This window comes from Triticum urartu, chromosome 3, assembly GCF_003073215.2.
Source record: "Triticum urartu cultivar G1812 chromosome 3, Tu2.1, whole genome shotgun sequence".
Lineage (NCBI taxonomy): Eukaryota > Viridiplantae > Streptophyta > Magnoliopsida > Poales > Poaceae > Triticum > Triticum urartu.
The window spans coordinates 703,261,632-703,280,013 of NC_053024.1; the positions used below are offsets into that span (position 1 = coordinate 703,261,632).

Consider the following 18,382-nt stretch of genomic DNA (forward strand, 5'->3'; position numbering starts at 1 on the left):
GAGTGATATGATAAGATTACAAGACAGCTCCTCTCTCCGCCCCTGGCTCTTGGATTATGAAAAATTCATTAATTTGGCTGCAAAAAGATATACCATATCGGAGTAGAATACATAGAAAGGGAGACCATTTGCCTCTTTTGTACCTGGCTCTGGGATTATGAAAATGGCACTAATTTTAGTGTCAAAAACGCTCTTATATTATGGGACGGAGGGAGTACCATATAAGAGTACAATATATAGAAAGGGAGACCTCCTTTGTTCCTGTCAGTGTCAACTGTCAAGCTAGTGTGATTAGGCTTTGTATCACTGATCTTTATGTCTGCATCGACATCGATTGATACACTCTGTGTGATTAGAGATCCTGGTGTTATTTCATCTTCCTTTGCATTTTGAAGTAGGGTACTTTAGTGTAGACGACATATATGAATGAATATATAGAGTTTTAATTAATCATGTTGTTGTCATAGAACACATGAACTATACATGACACATGTGCATACGTTTTTAATCCGATGAACACATGAACACATTAATCGTGTCTGTTTTAAATCTTTTTGCAGCTTATTGCAGCCATAGCGCACCGCTAATCGATGCTGCATATGCATATGGATCCGAGCAGGTAACCCCTAACCCCTATCATGGGCAGTCAGCCGGCCCGGCGAGAGACAGACTTTTTGAACGAGGGGTGGAGAAAAAGGCGTGTTGTGCTGTCAAGATTCCCGCCACAGCTGCAGAAAATCTACTTCCCTTCATGCATAAAAATCAACCAGCCATCGAACTAATTAAGCTTACAAGGCTCATAATTCTAGTATGTGTCAACGTTCACGATGGGTCCCTTGAACCAGAACCGAGCATGGAACACCCAAGAGCCAACGCTGAGCAACAGCACCCCACCGACGGCAACCGGCGTGTAGTTGAAGACGTCCTTTCCCACAGGGTATGCCACCGGTAGCGAGAATAACACAGTGATGAAGACCACCCACAGCACGGCGGCCCAGCCGATGATCACACCGTACCTGCCGAGGTGAAACGGCCCTCGGACGAATGACTTTCGGGCGGTCGTCACCCGGAAGAAGATGGGCAACGCGTAGGAGATGTACAACCCTAGAGTCGCAATGGACACCATCGCCTGGAAGGCCACTTGGCTCCCCAGTGACTTCACACACCAAATAACATGAAGCAAGGAAATGAAATGTCAGTCAACGATTCGGGCGACACAAAGTCTGTGAAACATGCATACGTACCGTGAGAGCCATGGCGAAAGCCACGAGCACGGAGAGCCAGACAATGTTCAAAGGCACCTCATGTTTGGTCACCCGGTGCCAGAGGTGCGAGTACGGCATAGCTCCATCCCTGGAGAAGGCATACCCCATCCTGTGCCACGACACAAAGATGACCAATTCAGATAATACATTGGGACAATACAACAGTTTCTCTCACTTATTGTGCTGTACTACTTAAATGCATGTGCATTGCAATAAAAAATACAAACATATACATAAATACAAATTGTACTTTGGAACCACATGTGTGAGCATGGCCCTCGTATCACTTCCAACAAGCCATGACCGACATCGATATCTTTCTCTGTTTCCTCCTTTATGGCAACAACCAAGCAACAGTCCAAATTTGCAAAAACGCTAACCAGCCAAATCATAATAGCAACCTATTATGATGTAATGGGACATGCAATATTCGAAGCATTATCAGGCGGTATTTGATATTAATTTTTGTTTTCTAATTACAGCAAAAGGGCCTCTGGAATGCAACACCAACAGATTTAGGATGTGGGAGCGGACGACATACTGAAAAATATGTCATAAGTTCTCAATTATTAAGTAATGTATATTTGTGATTGGGGTATGAGATGTCTGTGACGGGACAAATTTTAGGAAGGAGGTATTTGTGAGCATAGAACGTCCCAACCATCACGACGACGACCACAACCACCCCGCTTCCCCCAGGGCCGGCCCTGAGGGGGGGCAGAGGGGGCGGCCGCCCCGGGCCCCCAAGACCTAAGGGGCCCCCGCCAGGTACACATACGCAAGTAGCCCATTGCTGGCCCAAGGAGGAGGCAGGCACACACGTACGCGCACGTAGCAGGTTTGCCTTATAATAAAACAAAACGCACAGCAGATGTCCCATTGATCGCTAGCTAGAAGTTGCAATCCCTAGTTTTTTTGCCTAAAAAAGGTTGCAATCGCTAGATTATCGCCATGATCTCCGTGCATGCGCTGGACGAACCTCCACTCTCCGATCTCCTACCCGGATCCTCGCCTCCTCGTTCTCCTTATCTGTCTCACCGACTCCCCAAAATTCAGTTTCCAAAAAGCCCTAATCCAAAGCCACCATGGCAGACCGCATGTGTTCAACAATTCGCTGCCGCCCTCTACAGACATCGAGGGCCGGTGAGCGGCCCCTGCTATCCTCTCTACCGCTGCTGGTCCAGTCCCTGCTTCGATCAAATCCTTCTGGATGCTCCTGCTAGTTCGCCAGTTTGACCGTTCCTAACTAGCCAAATCCTCAAGGTGTGTAATTTCCATCATCTTAAATATTGGATGGATCGATGTGTACCACATATAGCAAATGTATGTTTAGTACTAAATTCTAATTGTAGTGTGTTTTACAATTCTGTCATTTATTAGGATTGAGAGATATATTATCTAACATATGCCTCTAGCAAAAGTTTGTTTTTCATGTAGAAATTGCTGGAAGATATGGGTATTGGTATGATCATCAATGACTTTGCATCTATCGAATGTTATAATTTTTTTAGATAATATATATAAGTTATTTATTATAAATATTGGTTTTGGATGCATCTCAAGTGTTTTTAGTATATAGAATATATGTCAATATTTTGATGATTACGTTAAGGCTAAGGGCCCCCAATTCTTGTCTCGCCCCGGGCCCCTGAAATGTCAGGACTGGCCCTGGCTCCCCCCCCCCCCCCCCCCCCCCAATAGTAAACAATACATCCAAAGAGACGATAATCTAGTGACGAACCTTGAGTTGCTCGTGATGCTCGCAACACCGCAGAGGAACATGGCGACAGCAATGACGCCGAGGCACACGAGCCCACCAACACCACTGCCGTACCTCTGGTTGAATATGGTGTGCAGAGCCTGAGCGATGGCATAGCCGCCAGCATCATTATCGGCACTTAGCAGGTACGGGATGTCTGTCACCACTGAAGTCAGGGTCACCAGGTAAATCCACCCAAAGATGTTTGAGAGAACGACCGAAGTGACAATCCCAATCGGACCGCTCCTATCGGCGTTCTTCGTTTCTTCTGTCTGCATATATATCAATATACATAATTAAGCAAGAACATCCCGATCATTAGATCTTTAGTTATATCGACGTCGAGGATGGTGTAGTGCAATCGATGTCTAGAAATCAGGGCATGCTCTAATTGGAATCCATATGTGAGTACATGGTCTAAGTAATCAACAAAAGTTTATGTTGGAATTAATTAACATCGATTGTCATGTACCATATGAGCAGATGTATCGTAGCCGATCATGCAGTAGTTGCTCATCAACAGCCCCACGCCTAGAATGTAAGCCTTGTTATGGATGCCCATGCCATTGTCCGTGTTGAGGTGCGTAAAGATGAAGTCGGCACTCGACCTCTCCTTGGCAACAGACGGAATCAAGATCACCAGCACAAGCACACCTACCATTGTTCAGAGAGTACAGGCACACCAACAATCAAAGACTAGTTGATGGCACACACCAACAATCAAAGACTAACAAAAGTTGATGTGTACTACAGTATGATGTGTACTAACGTATGAAATATGCATGCAAAATCAAAATAAAATGCATATCCAAACAAGGCAATGATCAAAATAATATGAGTATACCTGCCGCGTTCCAGAAAGCGCCGAGCTGCCCAAACCAGGAGAGCCAGTGGATGGGGAGGCTATTGATGAGGCCATGCAGGATGAGGATGAAGCCATAGATCGCCAAGACGACGTACTTGGATGCCACGTAGCCGCCGCCGTTGGTGCCGCCGGTGGCCAGCAAGATGATCACCTGGATGAGCTGCGCCAGCGAGAAGTCCACGCTGGTGGCCGTCGCCCACTAGGCAGGCAGGCAGGCAGGACGGTCAAAAGAAGAGGCTGGACTGTGTCAGCAACTTGCCAATAATTTAGTTTTATCTGTTCCTTGATTGAAGTATGAGTTCACAGCCTCAGTGGTCCGTCCACTCCGTTGAAAATCGACAGGGACGTGGAAGATCTCCGTTCCGAACACGCTGCTGTTATTTTTTTATCCAAGTATCCAATGGTCTTTCTGGACGGCCACATGCATGCATTAAGTTTCTTATAGATAGATTACTGTCTTCAAGTATACTAGCTACCAATACTTATAGATCAACGTACTAAAGTACTAAGTGTCATGGTTTTGAACTAAGGTTAGTTCAACATTAGTTTAAAACTGCCACACTTATTATGGACTGGAGGGAGTACTATACTTCTTGTAGAAAAGGGAGTGTACTTGAAGCTGCAGACAAATGTAGAGATAGTAAAGGAGCCTAGAAGTTGAAGTACCTGACCCACGATGTTGAACCTGTAAAAGCAGAGCATAGCTAATAAGATCAAACCTTTTTTCGAAAAGAAAAAAAAAAGCTAAGATCAAACCTGGAAAAGGAACTATTTCTAATAGTTTGCTTTGTGAAAGAGATGTATGGCAACCTTGGAGAGAGAACTATTTCTAATAATTTGCCTTGTGGAAGAGGATATATGGCCGAGTCTGTGGATATCAAAATTTTGAGCAAACTGCTAACTAAATGACAGATCATATGTATCTACAGTTTATCCAATGCAATGAAGAGATAATTCCAAGCAGAACAGCATATCAAAATCACCCATTCCTGCTCACGAATCTAATTAAGCATGAACAGCCAAACATACTATACCAATATGAATGCGATTGCAACCGCAAAAAAAACAATATGAATGCGATTGAGTAATTAAGTAGTACCAGCCAGTGACCCAGGAGGCGAGGGACGCCCACTTGTTGCCGGCGAGCTTGGCGCTCCAATAGTAGAGCCCGCCGGAGGTCGGGTAGGCGGAGCAGATCTCGGCCATGGACAGCGCCACGCAGGCGTTGAACGCCGCCACCACCAGCCACCCCAGCGTCATGGACGCCGGCCCGCCGTAGCGCAGCCCCGTGTTGTACGTGGAGGTGACGCCGGTGAGCACGGAGATGATGGAGAAGGAGAAGGCGAAGTTGGACACCACGCTGAGCCCGCGCTTCAGCTCCTGCTTGTACCCCATCTGGTGCAGCCGGGCTCGGTCTGCGTCCTCGCCGGCGCCGGCGTCGGTGACTGCCACGACGGCGGAGCGCGACGACACGGCCATATCGACCGCGTCTGCTTGGCCGAGGCGCTAGTACTATTTGGGCAGTTGAGCTTGTGAGAAATGGCGTTTGGTTGGTGTACTACAAGGAGTCAAAAGAAGGGGAAATGATCCACGGTTGCGGCGCCGTTCGTGCATCAAGGCAGCCATGTAGGAACTCTTATTATACTGCTCCATATCCTGTCATTCAATCGTGTGTACCATTTCCTCGGGGGCGGACTAGGACCGGTCATTCAAGTATATCTTATGTTAATCTCAAGGCGGCTGCTCCGCCTAAGCCGGCTGAATTTTTGAAAGATCAGCCCTAGACGTGCATGGCAGGAGAAAAGCATATCTACCATGCATGGGATATCCCGTGCATGTGCTGGCCGTTTATTTTGTTGGAGATTCATTTTCATGCATGCATACTTTATTATTATTGCTCAATCCATCTGCCGTATTCCATCAATGTGGCCATACCAATCAGTCACTCACAATAAAAAAAAGTCGTTGATGGTTGCATAATATTTCATAATCTTTTTTGGGGTTAATAGTTTCATAATGTTTATCATGTTTGAAGACTTAAATTTCAAATCTTGTCAAAATATATTCAAGAATGTTTTTGTTTCAAAGGCCACGTCACCAGAAACATTATTGAACTTTTCCCATGGAATTAGCAAATTTTGATGAAACAAGTTTGAAGCCCAGCGATTTAGTTGTCAAAAAAAATTTATTTCAAAAAACATATCAATATTAGTCTTGTTTTAAAGATCTTGCCCAAAAAAACACATTTGTGTAAACAGAAAGTAAAACAAATTTTTATTTCAAAATGTACTAGGCATCTATTTGTTTGAATGAAACTTAATGACTAGAGAATAACACATGTCAATGGGCCCACAGAAAAAATAAAAAAAAAAGTGCATGCATGCATGCATGCACTGGAGGTCCCGTGCATGGTAGAAATTCCACTCTCTGTATGGCCGTTAGATCGTAGGCTAGCATGAGCGCGTCTCCCTCGTCTCTCTTCGCATCCTCCTCTTGCGTCACATCTCAGCAAGCGCGATGAAGGTTCCCTCCCGACCTTTTTTTTATCGCAGTGCCTAGTCGTTCGAGCAGCAGCTCCTCGGGCCGGCAATGCAGTGCCGTCATTCGCCGGAGTGTCGTTTTGGTCGCAGCAGCTACTCGCCGGCCGGTACTAGCCGGTAGTGTAGTGCCGTCGTTCGCCGGAGTGTCATTTTTGGTCGCAATAGCCTCACCATCATACCATGGACGATGCTCCCACGCAGCATTCCACAGCCCGCTCTAACGCAGCACCGGCGGTCCAACGATGCTCTGTCGCAGCTCCATAGCACCATGACGACTCCCGGAAATGCTCCATTGCAACCTCACCGCAGCATGGCCCGGTGCTCCGTCGCAGCTATACCGCTCCCCTCGCCGGTTCCTTCATGGAAGTTGCATTGCAGCTACACCGCCCCCATCGATGGTGCAGCAAAGCAACGATGCACCCACAGTGGTGCTGCCGCCGGCGACCTCGACCACTGGGGCCACCGAAGAGCTCCAACGGAGCAGCACCGAAGCTGGTGAAAAAAAAAAGCTTTGCAACACCGACGACGTCCCGGGGAAGCTCCATCATAGCTCCATTGCAGTCATGGCGGGGCTCCAATAACCCCAGACGTGTTCCATTGCAGCCCCGACGACAGTGGAAGCTATGATGCAGCTCCGGTGGCGCTTCAGTGCAGCCACGGCGGAGCTTCAACAAGCTCGCTCGGTGCTCTATTGCAGCCCCAGCGGCGTGAGGATGAACCAGGCGACGCCCGACTGGCGTCCTCTCCGCTCCGCTGTGGTGGTGCCAAATCTGGGTGGTGCTTCTCCTCTGCCGCTTGACAAACGTAGCAATGCTACACGCTTGGCGCTCTTTCGCTAGAGATAATGTTGGGAAAGAGGCGGGCAGCTTCATGCGGGGCACGTGGCGCGTGGACACAGGGATTTACGAGACCAAAAATCAGTCGGGTGAATTAGAGAGTTTTCCTAATCTCAAACAGGAAACTGCACTAGGTTGATACACTCGTATGCGATGTTGTCGATCGCTACGCTAGGGTTGTATATCTCCTACGCGCTGCCCATCTTCTTCCGGGTGACCACAAAAACTATGAATTTTAAACATTTTTGAACATGAATTTTAAAACTTCATGAAACTACAAAAACTATGATTGTTAGATCTTTTTTTGTGAATTTGCACAATTATTTTCCGTTGTTATTAATAAACTTACTATGTATGCAAGAAGAGAACATTCTTATATATCCACACAAAAACCATCATGTAATATTCTGTACATGCATGTTCCATTGTGATTTGTAAACTCAAAACTCAAAACATATGAAATATTGAACTTGTTTTGAAGATATCATTGAAAGAAAGACATGCGTTCATACAGACTACTTACCCTGTATTTATTTTAAAGTATATGGTTGTTTAAAGTTTAGATTCAAAATAAAATCCACGTCGCATACTGGTGTGTAGGAGAGAGAACTAGTAGGTGCAGCTTTGCTCCATAAAGTTGTCAGATGGATTTTAATATGAGAATGAATACATGGCATGAGTGAATCTCTAACAAGATGGACGGTTTAGCCATGCACTGGATATCCCGTGCATGGTAGAATCACTTTTCTCTTATATCATAGCATTTCGAAGTTCCACAAAAGACATGTTACCGAAACCTCAACTTGCAAGCAGTTATGGCTCTTAATATGAGATACAGATTACAGACACAACAGATTTTGATCATGGACAGTTAGAACAAACCAGGAATGGCAGTACCTGCGGGATTCCAGAAAGCACCGAACTTGCCAAACCAGGAAAGCCAGTGAATGGGGAGGCTGTTGATGAGGCCATGCAGGACGAGGATGAGGCCGTAGATGGCCAGCGCGACGTACTTGGAGGCCCTATAGCCGCCGCCGTTGGCTCCGCCGGTGCCGAGCAGGATGATCACCTGGATGAGCAGCGCCAGCGAGAAGTCCACGCTCGTCGTAGACGCCCACTGCCACAGTCAGTCAAAACAGGAGGCTAGACCATGTCAGCAACAGGTCAAAAATGAAAAAACTGAAAAAATATAGAAAAAAGACAAGGAGTTCACTGCATGTATGCATCATCAGAGAGCCAGAGATTCTGTCCTACGAAGATCGAGGTGTACCTGCCCGACGATGTTGAACGAGCCGGTGACCCAGGAGGCAAGGGACGCCCACTTGTTGCCGGCGAGCTTGGCGCTCCAGTAGTAGAGCCCGCCGGAGGTCGGGTAGGCGGAGCAGATCTCCGCCATGGACAGCGCGACGCAGCCGTTGAACGACGCCACCACCAGCCACCCGAGCGTCATGGACGCCGGCCCGCCGTAGCGCAGCCCGGTGTTGTACGTGGAGGTGACGCCGGTGAGCACCGAGATGAGGGAGAAGGAGAAGGCGAAGTTGGAGACCACGCTGAGCCCGCGCTTCAGCTCCTGCTTGTACCCCAGCTGGTGTAGCCGTGCCCGGTCCGCCTCCGCGACGGAGATGGCCGCCGCCACCGAGCGCGGCGGCGCGGCCATCGACCGATCTCCTCTGCTTCCTCTACCTTGGGTTAGCTAGCGTTTGGTAGAACGTAGAAGTATAGCAGGGGAGTCAAGGGAGGGAGTGGAGTGGAGTGGAGTGGAAACGAAAACGATCCACGGCGGCGCCGTGCCGGCATGCAGATTCGGCGTGTTGCTAAACCTACTCGGGATTCGGTTGCGGCGTGATTCGGCGTGTTCGACCAAACGGAGAAGATGGCGGCAAGTGTTGCGTCAGAGTTGATGGACTACTGGTCGCCCGGGGAACAGAGCTACTAGTAGATCCTACTGATGACTAACTTAATTACAAGTGGCAGTTTGTATTTATCTTATCGAGAAAAAGTGTTTGTTTTATGACATTATGCTGTTTTATGGATGATATTCTGTGTTCATGACATCAGAAACTGTCAGGAGCGTGTCTGAATATCTGAGGACTCAACACTTGATCGGAGTTCAGCTACGATCTAAACTTCATAATACCTTTTGGGGCGTCAGCGGCCGGCCACCGTCCATCTTCGATCCTACATCTGTCAGACCAGTAACCACTTTGCGGGTGAAAAACGGACCATGATGACGTCGATCTTCAATCGGACGGCGGCCAAGCTTCTGGATGTCGCTCTTTACTTTTCAGAAGAAACACCCCATGCTTTGCTGTTTACCTGCTCCCTTATTTTTCTGACTTTTCACTTAACTGTAAGGCTCTAAAGCAAGCATTCTAAAGACTTGTATACTGTATTGATGATGTACTTGGTTAAACCATGGCCGTCAGTGTTCCTAGTTGGCCTATAGTTGTAACTAAGATTGCACCAAGTTCTGATTTTTTACTCCCCAAAACTAGCTACTTGTTGTATGAATTCATCGTTAGCTGTCCATGTTTGTCAGTTCAGTTCCCTGAACCTGACAGAAACACAAACCCCGCGAACGTATCAAGTACTCCCAGGTTTCCAAGTACTCGGCAAAGCATGTATCCATCAAGTCTCAAATTTTGTAATCCAAGTTCCAAACATACTCCATCGCCAAACCAAAAAAGGCTAATCTATCTCTGAATTGAACCTAAAATGAGCTTGGCTATGAATCCAGGCCTCGACATCAGGTTGAATTTGTCCCTTTTTTCTCTCAACATTCAGATTGAGTTCGATTTGAAATTTTTATGGCACAATAGATACATATATCATTAGTGTTGTAAATATTTTTCATATTTTTAAGCGAGCAGATCTTTTTATTTTCTGTAAAAAATGTAATTAGAGAGAATGCCTCCACACAACTCTATACATCTGCATCGATCATTCTCTTCACTCCCTTCGCACTGAATGCGGCACAGAAACCCCATATGTGTGTTTCGACTGCAAAATAACCATAACAAACATCCCACTCAAGGCACAGATGAGGTTACCTAGTTACAGTACAAGCGAGCAGCCTAAAGAGTTGCCATAGACTTGTTCTTCTTTCCATACGATTCGACACCACGGATTCCACTATCAGAGGTAATGCAACAGGGGTTTGTGAGGTTCACACAATGACACGCCCAGGTTAGTTTGAGACGCTGACTACGACCCCCGGACCAACCAGCAAAACAAGTTTAAAAGATGCAACAATACACAGCTAGGAAAACACAGCACCACCCCAAGTCCAGAATCAGCTGACTACCAGTACCAGTGAGATCATCACCAAACAGGGACGCATTTAACATCAACGAGACGAGCACGGGCCGGATCAGTAAGGTCGATGCCGCCCATCCGTTCTCGATCTGCTGCCGCCTCCGCCGGGACCATAGCCTCGCTGGAAGATGAAAAGCATTTGGTTAGAGGATTGCTGCTGTATATATGTTTAAGAAACAACTGGTGGAAACTACAAAAGAACCGGTTTAAAGTCTAAGTTTTCTGTTTTGAAGGAACCTACTTGAGCAGATCAATTTATACATAAACCTACTACGTAACGTGGAACGGATTTTTCTACTTACGTCATAACCCAGGTTGCCGCAGAACATGCCGAAAGGCCGCATTGAGCCGTAAGGTGGTGCATGAAGGTCCACGCCGGGCATGGGGTCAGCGAAACGACCACTGGTATCACCCCTAGGCGGTGCAGCTATGTCTACTGTGACCTGAAATTATGGAAGTTCAGAAATTTTCTGTCCAAATGAAAGCTGGGCCAAGGCAATCATACTTCCCTCCATTAGATGAAAGGGGAGCAATGACAAGGAAGCACCCACAGCCTTACCTTACATCCAAGAATTTCATGGCTTTTGTCAGCTACCTTATCTGCCACACCCTCATCAGAAAAGGTGACAAAACCAAAAGTTCGATGGCCACTTCCTTTAGGATCCTACAAGAGAAACATAGAAATTAAGAAAACAAAAGGGAAACGCCATACAGACACAGATGATGGAAGTCTTAGCCTCACCCTTGGAATAAACACATTTGCGACCCGGCCAAATCCACCAAAGTAATTCCTTAGGTCATCTTTGTTTGCTTCTTGTGGAATCCCGCCAACAAATATCTTTTTGCCCGTTTCTTGAGGGGATCCAGAGTATCCTCCTTTTCAATGTAAGTCAAACAGAAATGGTACTCAATCCACAGATGAAGTTTCTTGTATGTCAAATATGGATTACACTTCATAAGAAAGGACTGCTTCCATAAGCTGATCCACGATGATCGAAGGACTTACTTCCATAAGCTGATCCTGGATGATCATACCGTGTTGGTGGGCCCAAAGCTCCAAACATGGTTGCAGCTGCAATGTATACATCATATGCACCATAGCCAAGGCCATAGTCGCCCCCATCCTGAGATGTCCTGCTTGGAGGGTGTCTGATATCTTCATCCTGATGCTGGGAAATTTTCAGGTGATAAGAAATGCATACTATAAGCAGTACGTGCCATAAGACATGGTTGAATAGAAAATATATCTATATTCAACTCTATTTTGGAATAGGATAAGTACCTTTGGAGTTGCACGGTCAACATGTAGAGTTGTTCCATCCAACTCATGCGACTCTTGCATGATACTGTCTACAGATTCTGTTGAATTATGACCAAGATGAAAATAAGGCAATATAAACACAAACAGAGTGATCACATGAAATTTAGGAATAATCAAGACCAAATACAGATCATGAGGAAGAAAGAACATGGACATATAAGCTCAGGAGAAAGAGCACATTAGCTACTGCGTAAAGAGTGAGCACAAGAAAACATTTCCAAGCTACTCCCTCTGTCTCAAAATATAAGAATGATTTTCATATTACACTAGTATGAAAAACGCTCTTATATTTTAGGACGGAGGGAGTAGCTTTCAACTGTAAATGGATCCAAAAAAGTGGATAAGGTGTCCTTGATTGCATACGATTTCACATTTCCAAATCTATCTTACTATAGAACATACATGCTTGTCTGCCACAAAACCACAACTAAAATGGTGAACAGTAATGTGCATGAACATCATATCTCAGCCAGTGAATTCCAACATACAAATATACAAAATGATTTAATGTTTATTACTGTACAGGGAACATTTTGCTGTAGTACTGCTCATGCCAATTAAGCAACTAAACAATAACATTCTCAATCATTCTACTTCCTCAGATTGATGTTCCCTCGCATGTACAAATAAATTGCATGCCTAAAAGAATGCTGGAAGATCCATAGATAGCAGTAAACATACCTGCGCTCTGAAAAGTGATAAACCCAATTCCACGATGACCTTTTGAACCATGTTCCTACACATGAAAAAGAAAGATGGAATTCATTCGAGTAAAATCATACTACCTCTAGCTGTGGTTTATTTCCATTCTGGCAACAGCACATTACAATGAATGCAACAATGATTTACTATCACCACAGCAAGCACTTACACAACAGGAACTTAATACAGTTTGTATCAACAGGACAATACAGATCAAAATTCTTAGTGTGTGCTCATATACTTTCAATCCTCATCTTCCCTGTCACTGTCCAATACTCCCTCCCTCCGGAATTATTTGTTGCAGAAATGGATAAAAATATATGTATCTAGAACTAAAATACATCTAGATACATCTATTTCTCTGACAAGTATTTCCGGACGGACGGAGTATAATATAAGAAGAATGCCTCTAGAGGGGTTCAGAAAATACTAAAAGTACACACCCACATAAGAGTGAGGGTCTGAGGTAGGCCTTGAAATGCCACTGGCTGAAGATATGTGCTGACATACAAGTACGTACTCATATAACTACATCCAGTGGCACTTCAAGGACTACCTTAGACCTTATGCCAACATATCCATGCTCAAAATTGCATGACAAATCCTCTGAGTACACACATATGCAATAAATTATGACGCTGCAGAACATCCCCTAATTCAGATTTTCTTTCAAGAAATTCATCAGCGGTAAATCAGTTCCAGATTGTCAAACCTTTGGCATGTAAAGATCGATAATTTCTCCAAATGCTTCAAAATGCCTGTTAAGCAAACATTATAGTTCAGACAAGTGATGATAGAGTCACAAAGAAAATGAGGAATGGAAAAACAGACAAGGCTACAGCTCACCTACGGAACATTGACTCATCTGCAGATTGCGGAATGCGACCAACAAATATCCTAGTAGCTGTTTTTGTTCCCGGTGGCTGTGCTTTCAGTTCTTCCTGTGTTAAGATTAAAATGCACTATGATAATTATTCAACTAAAATTTGACACCAATTAATTGTAGAGTCAATGGACAATAGAAAAAGTGAAAATGTGTGTGTATTGTTTACCCTGGGAATTGCTATCTTCACTTCTAGAGGTCGGTTCCCAAGAAAATGTTCACACTCAAGAACATTCTGAAAGAATGATAAAAAATGATTCAGATGTAAATAATTGCAAATTATAAACAATAGATTAGGTAAATGGAAAGGTGTTAACATTTCCTAACATAAGTACGGTGTAACTGAGCTACCTTTCAATGGCTTGAGAAAAAGAGTATAATCAATGAAGTCAAATAGAGAGAATGGGCAGATATTCATTTTACAACCTTGACGTCATCAGCCGATGAGAACGTTACGTAGCCAAACCCACGAGATCGACCGGAAAAGCGATCCTATTTTTCAAGAAGCAAGATATACTGGGGTAAATCGGTACAGCAATCAGAGTATAGATGACCCAATCATGCTGTGAGCTGGTAAACACTGCATGATGGTATAGATTTTTTTTTTTGGCAAGGAATGGTATAGATAGCTGTGGGCTACAGCTTCAGAAACTTAATCACCGTTGAATTGAGAGGATATGTTGGACATGTACGTTGGGAAATTAGATCTTAATTATTCCTTTAAAAGGAAGATAACATAAAACAATTCCAAATCTCAAAGAGCATATCACAAAGAAAATTAGCACATAGTATTCCAAAGCAAACTTGGTCTTAAAAGGAATAAAATGTGCAATATATTACCAAACAGACAAAGTATAAGAGGTAACGGTTTTCCACAAATCTGAAGGGAGGGGTGTATAATTTGTAATGAAAGGGGAAATTAATGAGGATTAGCAGACGGCATTTAACATAAAATGTGAAATTGCTGGAAACCTTCATGACAATACAATCTTCCAGGGGTCCAAACTTGGCCATATGCTTTCGTAATCCTTCGCTGTCCACATCCCAGGGGAGCCCAAAAACCTATGCACATTAAATACACATCGTCGTTACACAGCAAGAGATGCATTTATGCACTACAGAATGTTTTCTTGAGGGAACTTAAGTTGAGAACCTTACCACAAGCTTTGTGGCCATTATTATACTGGTTCAGAGGAAAGCAACACAAACCCTTCAGCTCTCTTCTGGTGACTGCTTCCGGGCCCAGGAACACTCTCAAGCAGTCTTCCCTGTCCCCAATAACACCAAGCTATCATGAGGAGGCAGGTTGACAACTTTTAGTCTTGACGAACATCGTCGAAAAAATACACATTCACATGGATAAGCAAAAATCTGTCCATCTATGCTAAAAGCTGGAAAGCAAATAAAATGGAGGTCCGCCAGTGCTGAAACCTCTCGGGATGGCGAAAAAACAGGTGCTTTTTTCTCGAGATTGAAAAAAAGAATAAACAGGCGCTTCAACACATGGCACATCATCATGCAGCAACTTGCTAGTGCTAGCGTATAGACAAAAGACAGCCTGATTAGTGTCAGTGTCAAGGGGACAAGGGCGGGCCTAAAGAGGGGCCGCCCCCAAATGATTGATTTTTGGAAAACAAGCCGCGATTTGCAGTGCCCCACCAAAGGGGGCCGCGACAAGCTGAGACTGGGGGGCATCCGTCCCAGAAGGAAACACATTTTTGGGACGCGCTGCTCTGGCTCGGAGCAGAGCTAGGGTTCGTCGCCGGCCGACGGAGTAAAGAAATCGATCCAGGCTGGGGACGGGTGGATCTAAGACGAGGCCATTCCGGTGGAGCGCGGGAGAGGGATGGATGACGGGTCGAGAGGGGGGGTACTGTACCTACGAGGCGGCGCGCTTCGGTGGAGGGAGGGGCGTCCGCCGGAGCGGAGATGGCTTCCGCCGGAGGACAGTCGCCGCTGGGTGTGCTGCTGGTCCTTTCTTATTCTCCTTTTTTTTTTCTTTTTAGATAGAGTGGATTATAGATAGAAGACTGTTGCTGGACACTGCGCTTACCATTGTTTTTGCAAAAAAGGGCTTCCGTTTTTTCCTTTATCAAATTTATGGCCTTTGCTTTGAATGCAGCGGCCAAGAGTTGATTTTTTTGTTAATACTGCGCTTATCATATGGAAGAGAGGAGTTGACTGCTAGTTTTGTAACACCTCGGTGAAAAGTAGATATAAAGGGCACGATCCAACCCCTCCCTCAAGCAATAAAATGACATACGAAACGCGGGATCATACACACCAGCGCGGCAAGCAAATGCGCAAGAGGAAAAACTCCTGTTGTCCCGTACCCTCCACACGAGCTCCACGGATCAATCCGCCCAGGGAGGGGTGGGAAGGGAAGACCCCGATATTGCTTCCTAAGAAGCACGGAAGATGATTCGCTAGACCATCGAAGGGGAGAAAAGCAAGACCTGCTATGCAAGTAGTGGGTTTGGGCCAACCCCACATAGGTGGAGATGAAAGTGTGTCTCCTAAACCAAACGACGCCCTTCGCTTCCAAAGCTCCAATGACCATCGCAACTTGGTGTCGTCGTCTCGACATACAGATTGTGCCCCTTATAGATGGTCTTCACCCGCTTTTGAGGCCAACACCTCGACTTCCATCTACCTCTTGTTCATGCAGGATATGCTCCCACGTAGCTAGATGTACTTAGATCCGTAGCCTAGATAACCACGACCAGGGCCTAGGACTGCCATCCTTGCATACCATAACCTTATTGTTTGTGTGTTGAAACCAAGCACAAGGGCATGGAACACGCCAGCCACCCCATATCAGTAACTTAAGAAGTGCCTTTGTGGGCCTTGAGACTCCCGTCGTCCTCCAATAAGGCCTAGTGGGCCTTTGTGGCACCACTCAGAGCCAATTCTGAAACTCGGATCCCTGTCCAGCGACACCTGATGTGCTCATCGCGCTCCCCTGCTTTGCATGATGCGCGCCTTACTCCAAACACCTGCTAGAGCCTCGAGTTGTGCTTGACCACCTTGATCCGCATAAGCCTGACTCCCCCTTCCCAGCCACCACCACCTATCGAAGACCACGAGGCTACAACCAACACTCCTGGAGCCACATCCCTTGCCCAGCTACCGAGAGGACCACCCCATCTACGAAAATGATAATACACGTGACTGAACTATTTTCTCATGGAACTATACAAGTCTTTTTGTAATCTAGTTTTGCCTTGTTCTTTGAGAAACCCGACATGAGCGTCACCTAAATATATACTCGTTTCATTCCAGAATATAATGTGTATCAGTTTTCGTTAACGTCAAACGATTGTACGTTTGACCAACTTATTAGACAAAATATAAAAATAATTTTCATGATGGATCAAATGATATAAATTTGATATTGTGCATACTGATATTTTTTCTAGAAACTTGGTCAAACATGCTCATGTTTGACTTAAAAAACTAATATATCTTCTATTTTGTAACGAAGGGAGCAGAAGAGAAGAGCTGACTATTAATTACAACACCTGCTGAAAAGTAGATATAAAGGGCATGGAGACAACCCCCCTTCCTCCAAGCGACAAAATGATATACGAAACACACGACCATACACGCCAACACATCAAGCAAATGTGGAAGAGGAAAAACTATTATTGCATTGTACCATCCACAAAAAGAGCGATCCACCCAATGATGAGAGGGAAGATCATGACATGCTTCCTAAGGAGCCCAGAAGACAATTCACTAGAGTATCAAAGGGGAGAGAAACCAAAGCCGCTATGCAAGGAGCAGGCTTGGGCCACCCAAACAATTATGGAGGTGAAAGTGTGTCTCTAAAACACAAGGAAATCCTTCGATTACAAAGCTCCAATGACCACTACAACTTGGTGTCATTGTCCCGACATCTAGAATTCTTATTGCGTCCTTTGTAGACCGCCTTCACTAACTTCACCATCTCAAATTCTATATACCGCTTGTTCATGCAATACCCGCTCCAATGTAGCTAGATCTACTTATACATGTAGCCTACCCAAGCACAACCACGACCCAGGACCCCACCATCCAGGGATACCAAAAATTCACTCTCAAAAAGCATGTATGCTGAAGCCGAGCACAAGGGCGGGGAGCACACCGGCCACACCATATCAGTAGCCAAAAGGTGCTACCTGCGACCACTGTCGTCCTCAAGTAAGGCTTAGCGGGCCTTTGAATGACACCACCACAGAGCCACTTATGGAACCCGGATCTCTCCATAGTTACACTTGGTGCGCTCACCACTCCTCCGCCCTGCATGTTGGGTGCCTTACTCCAAACACTTATTAGAACCTCGAGTCGTGCCGGGCCACCTGGCTCAAGACTCATTGGGACCCTCCCTCGCCCAGCTACCCGAGCACACCAACCCATCTAGGAAAATCCACTGCCCTTCCCAGGAGGGGATAAGGCTGGTATCGCATGCCGTTCTTGCACACATGCACACGACAAAGGAAAAGAGGAGGAGTGGTTGTGGAGTCTTGAGTGATGGCCACTAAAGTTCCGCCCTTCTACCTCCCTCAACAACATATGTGTGACGCCCCCGATTCAATCGTACACTAATCATACATGCAAACGTGTACGATCAAGATCAGGGACTCACGGGAAGATATCACAACACAACTCTACAAATAAAAAAGTCATACAAGCATCATATTACAAGCCAGGGGCCTCGAGGGCTCGAATACAAGAGCTCGATCATAGACGAGTCAGCGAAAGCAACAATATCTGAGTACAGACATAAGTTAAACAAGTTTGCCTTAAGAAGGCTAGCACAAACTGGGATACAGATCGAAAGAGGCGCAGGCCTCCTGCCTGGGATCCTCCTAAACTACTCCTGGTCGTCGTCAGCGGGCAGCACGTAGTAGTAGG

At 45.5% G+C, this 18,382-nt stretch overlaps 2 protein-coding genes across 6 annotated transcripts; both read right to left on the reverse strand.

The window, feature by feature from the left end:
* Window positions 1-729: 729 nt before the first annotated feature.
* LOC125546039 (amino-acid permease BAT1 homolog) lies at window positions 730-8,987 on the reverse strand. 2 transcript variants are annotated; one of them, XM_048710152.1, is made up of 8 exons: window positions 8,555-8,987; window positions 4,989-5,249; window positions 4,556-4,574; window positions 3,869-4,088; window positions 3,497-3,678; window positions 3,007-3,296; window positions 1,245-1,374; window positions 730-1,156 (listed from the first exon to the last, which is right to left on the reverse strand). In XM_048710152.1, exons 1-8 carry the CDS (start codon window positions 8,920-8,922, stop codon window positions 806-808), a joined length of 1,821 nt encoding a protein of 606 aa, XP_048566109.1. In that variant the 5' UTR covers window positions 8,923-8,987; the 3' UTR covers window positions 730-805. The 2 variants fall into 2 exon arrangements, with proteins under 2 accessions (XP_048566109.1, XP_048566108.1); XM_048710151.1 differs by lacking the exons at window positions 4,556-4,574; window positions 4,989-5,249 and having other exon boundaries at window positions 8,536-8,985.
* A 1,268-nt stretch (window positions 8,988-10,255) lies between these two features.
* Window positions 10,256-15,517, reverse strand: LOC125546040 (heterogeneous nuclear ribonucleoproteins A2/B1-like). 4 transcript variants are annotated; one of them, XM_048710155.1, is made up of 14 exons: window positions 15,366-15,517; window positions 14,645-14,754; window positions 14,459-14,548; window positions 13,913-13,978; window positions 13,656-13,721; window positions 13,450-13,544; window positions 13,316-13,361; window positions 12,583-12,637; window positions 11,863-11,939; window positions 11,587-11,743; window positions 11,323-11,456; window positions 11,140-11,244; window positions 10,883-11,023; window positions 10,256-10,701 (listed from the first exon to the last, which is right to left on the reverse strand). In XM_048710155.1, the coding sequence occupies exons 2-14, from the start codon at window positions 14,660-14,662 to the stop codon at window positions 10,636-10,638; spliced, it is 1,116 nt and encodes a 371-aa protein (XP_048566112.1). In that variant the 5' UTR covers window positions 14,663-14,754; window positions 15,366-15,517; the 3' UTR covers window positions 10,256-10,635. The 4 variants fall into 4 exon arrangements, with proteins under 4 accessions (XP_048566112.1, XP_048566110.1, XP_048566111.1 ...); XM_048710153.1 differs by having other exon boundaries at window positions 11,587-11,749; XM_048710154.1 differs by having other exon boundaries at window positions 11,587-11,749; window positions 14,645-14,774; window positions 15,366-15,515.
* Between the last annotated feature and the right edge of the window lie 2,865 nt (window positions 15,518-18,382).